The 4,293-nt window shown below is 37.2% G+C and overlaps 1 protein-coding gene across 1 annotated transcript in view; it reads left to right on the plus strand.

The window, feature by feature from the left end:
- Positions 1 to 2,956, plus strand: part of LOC104465927 (borealin-2-like) — a gene marked incomplete at its 5' end in the record, with an annotated part of 7,020 nt that extends 4,064 nt beyond the window's left edge. The window contains 4 exons of the mRNA XM_010079171.1: positions 337 to 435; positions 1,616 to 1,748; positions 1,983 to 2,069; positions 2,909 to 2,956. Of these exons, the coding sequence (XP_010077473.1) occupies positions 337 to 435; positions 1,616 to 1,748; positions 1,983 to 2,069; positions 2,909 to 2,956 (367 nt within the window). The remainder of the gene's footprint in view (positions 1 to 336; positions 436 to 1,615; positions 1,749 to 1,982; positions 2,070 to 2,908) is intronic.
- Positions 2,957 to 4,293: the final 1,337 nt, after the last annotated feature.

Genomic DNA, 4,293 nt, shown 5'->3' on the forward strand with positions numbered 1-4,293 from the left:
GAAAAAGAAACTTCCCAATAAACTTTTTGCATGCTCAAATAGAGAGCTGTGTGTGCTCCCCTAATTATACTCAACTCGGGTATTGCAGTCCTCTCTTATCTACTAACATAAATTATCCTTCCATTCCCCTATGGTGTTAGGTCCCATTGTATCATGTCTACCTCAGGGGGCTTCTTCACATGTATATACACTAGATCTCTGTCATGGAGCATTTCAACATTTTCCAATTCACCAGCTGTCTTACCTTCATTCTCTACAGTACATGAGGAGGAAATAAAAAAATAAAATAATTTAAGAACCACAAACCCAACAACAACTTTTTTTTTTTTTTTTGAGGTCTGTTCACTCTTCTGCAAGTGTGGCTGAGGCCATTAAGTTTCCTGCTTCTGATTGCAGTGCCACAAATTTCAAAGCCACGCCAAAGGCATCTAAAAGGTAAGGGGTTTTTCGTCTTGTTCTTAATAAATAATTTTGTTAAATACCAATACACTATATATCTACATAAATATCAATCTAGATATGAATCAATCATCATCACTCTAGATTTAATAGACCTTCATGATCTGCCATTAAATTTGATAGTGGGGATGTGAACCAGTCATACGTCATGCTTTGATTGTGGGTGTTAACTTACATTCTCATGGAGGTACAGGACTTGACGTTGTAACTAAGCCAGTTGAAAAAACAAACAAACAAAAAAAACCTAAAAAAACCCAGATTTATACTCTAGATTTTAGTCCTGTCCACTGTTGTTTAAAGGTATAGTTTACAGCTTAAACTAATTCTCAGAGTCCAAGCTTGATTAAAATGTCACCAATACTGCTGTGTTTAAAAAAAAAATAATAAAATAAAATAAAAAAATTAAAAAACCCCAAAACCCAAACCTCCAAAGAACCCCAACCAAATAACTTGACAATCAGTTCTTTGGATATTGAACAGTTAAGATTTTCAGTTATTACCCTTCTCCATACACTCGAGTTTGGTTTTGGCAGAAGTCACCAGCTGAAGTGGGGTGAAAAACTTCCTTACAACTTAAATGGGTCATGAAACCAGCAAGTGGCTTAGTTTCACCTTGGCCTGCTATAAATTTCAGAGGCTTGTTTCCATGCAGAAGATAAATACCCAAATGTTTTTAAAGTGGAACAATAGTATCGTGAAAGCAGCTTAGAAATTTTGTATGGCACAAGGCACGCCCTGTACCTCTGAGAGCTAGCAGCTTCTGTATTTCTGGATATCTCCCTCTGCAGTAGACAGATACAGCACACATCTTATCTTAAGCCCTGAGGCATGAAGTTTCCTCTTTACAAAATTGTTGATATTGGAGAGTGGATATTTTTCTTACTGAGTGGTCCAAATGTGAGCTTGCTCGCTGGCCTGTAACACAGGCTTAGGAGGTTACTGGAGTGTTGCAGCATCGCAAGATGTTACCTGCTGGTGCTAGTAAATGCTGCTGAGGGTTGTATTTCCTGTAGTCTTCTGGCAGAACTGGAAAAACTTAAACATGACTGCCTTTCTGTTGGGTATGTTTGCTACTACTTGCATTTGCTTCATGCTTGAAAATTTCCTGCAGAGCATAGGAAGCTAACCTCAGAGTAACATTTTTATTGTATTCTAGTGCTGGACTACAACAGACCGTCTCAAGAACGGTACCTACCAGAGGAAGAGGTCAAGGCATGTTACTAAGAAGTAAATCAGTACCCCAAGTTAAAACTGTTCCATTTGTAAACATTCCCCTGGCTGATGGACAGGTATCGAACTCTTATTTAAAAAAAAAAAATTAATCTTACAGTAGTTGATAAACTGAATTGTCTGATAGTGATAGCTCATGCTATCCCTAAATAAGTTGCTGCTAAACAAAAGGAAAAATGGTTACTTAAGTTCTGCAGTGCAGCAGGGAAGCGTTTAATTTTTAGAAAAGCTGGCCTTGCAAGTAAAAAATTCAGAATACTTTTTATCTTAAAACCATTTCTCTTCATGTTTAGACACTCTGTACGGCTGGTGGAGACCTCCATAATATTGATGTACAACTACTCAATCAAGATACAGTACAGCATATTCATAACTTAGTGGTAAGCTTAATCTAGTAGGCTTACATATAAAATATTCAGGCACCTACTCTTGGGTTTTCATGTGAGAGACTGTCATGAATGCAAATTCTAGTACTTTAACTGCTCTGAGGTTAAGCCTAACTTGGTTGGCCTAAATTGGAGGGAGGAATAGGGCGGAGAGGGGCAGGGAGGGGAAAACTGCTACACACAGATAACATGTAAAAGTAAGCGTACTTAAATAAGCATGTGCAGTTTAGTAATTGGCCTGGGGGACAACAGGAGCATAAACTCTTCCTTCTAGATTGCTCTACTGTCTCTCCTACCATGTGAGCAAACTGCCATTGTCTCTCTCATATTCACAAAGGCTTACAAAGCTACAGCTAAGTTTTGATTCTTATTATAATCTCTCTATTATTCTATGTCCCTTGCTGAGTAAGAACTATACTCTTGTTAATTCTCTGCTGCAATTCAATAGCAACTGCCTTACCTTTGGTCTAGGGAAGTAAATTGTTTTGAAGCAGAATGAAATTGAACAGGACTGTCTAGCACATAGTGCCTGACTTTTCTGAATATGAGGGTACTGGGGCTTTTGGAGGAACTACTGTGCAGCACTAGAAACCTGTCTAGACATAAGAAATATTAATCAATTTACAGTCTTGCAGGTATTTAGACTTGAACACAGCTATAGGAGTTAAGCTAGAGGTCTGGAAGCTGTTTCATATTTTGTAATGTGGATCTGCCTCTGTAGGTAGAGAATGGGGGAGTGCTTGCTCACTGCTTGCTTCAGCAATAGTGACTTTTCTTTTTTCTTCCAAGTTCTGTTGGGTAGCTTGAACTAAAATGAATTTTTCCCCCCTTAGAATGAGCTGACTGTACTATGTGGAAAGGCAACAGCTAAACCGAGTTAATGGAACTGCCTTGTGATTGTGGAATATTGATGATGACTCTTGCTTGCTGCCTCAGTGTTTAGAGAATGTCTAGAATGTCTTAATAAAGCTGTATACTGCCCAGCAAATGTTTTTATATAAAAAGTGTACAGTGTGATGTGTATTATTTAATTCCTGTTATCGCTGAAGGATACAAAAGCAGAAGAAAATAATTCTACTTTTCCCACTTCTTTATAAAAGGCTTAGTTAACACCTAACCTTAGTTCACAGTAAAATGAACATTAATAGGCTGTATGTAGGAAGTAAGTTTTAACTCTATTCTAAATACGACTCTTTTTTTTCTTACATAACGACTCTGAAGTATAGAGCTCTTCAATATCATTCTTAAATGCATGCCACAGGCAGAAGGTAATGTTTGTTTACTGCTCAGGTTTAGTCTTCCCTCTATCCATCTCCTTGAAAGTAACTCTGGAATTAACCTGAAATGCAAGTTTCTAAATTCTTGAAGAGCATTTTAAGGCATGTAATTTAGTTCTGTGGTGGCACATATGAATCTGACACAGGAGTAAAAGTTATTTCCAGTCTTGTGCTGTGACATGACAGTAATGTGCGAGATCACGGGTACTACGGTGTAGTCTCAACCCAGTTTTTATAGTATTTATATACTTTTGAATATTTTCACAGCTTCAGGCTGCATGTGTCTTTTACTTTGCCAGGGGTGATTTCAATTAAAGTGTTTTCACTGTGGTAAAGGATGGTATGAAAAACTTCAACACTCTTTAAACTGAAACATCAGTTTAAGAATGAAATCTAGATTAGTTTTTCCTCTGTTCTGCTTCTACCCTTGCTTCACTTAAGAAAACACAAATCACAAGTTTCAAATAAGGAAAAAAGAAAGCTTCCTAAGGCATGAGAGACAAAACTTGTAGTAAAGAACATGGTTAAAACCCTATCAACTCTAGATGAAAACTATGCTCTTAGTAAACAAAAATACAGGAATAAACCTTTCATTCAGATTATAGATGTTTACAGAACACTTATGGTTAGTTCTGTAACTCCTTAGTTTAAACTTGAACTAACATCCATTTTCCCTTAAATTGATAAGAGCATCACATCAATCAACTGAAGTCATTCTTATGAATTGTCACCACACTAGGAAGCCTCCACATAATGTTCCTTTAAAATTTGGTAAGAGAGGCATACAATTAAATGCCCCACACCTGCTTTAGAGTGTTGTTTGAACTTCATACTCACATCAGCCTAAGGCTATAGCAGAAGGTTAGGGGTTAATATTCCTCTGCCAACATATAGAATACTCACTTGTTTACAGTACCACATGTAACCAATAGTTGAGTTGC

Source organism: Pterocles gutturalis, unplaced genomic scaffold (genome assembly GCF_000699245.1).
Source record: "Pterocles gutturalis isolate BGI_N339 unplaced genomic scaffold, ASM69924v1 scaffold39898, whole genome shotgun sequence".
Taxonomy (NCBI): domain Eukaryota; kingdom Metazoa; phylum Chordata; class Aves; order Pterocliformes; family Pteroclidae; genus Pterocles; species Pterocles gutturalis.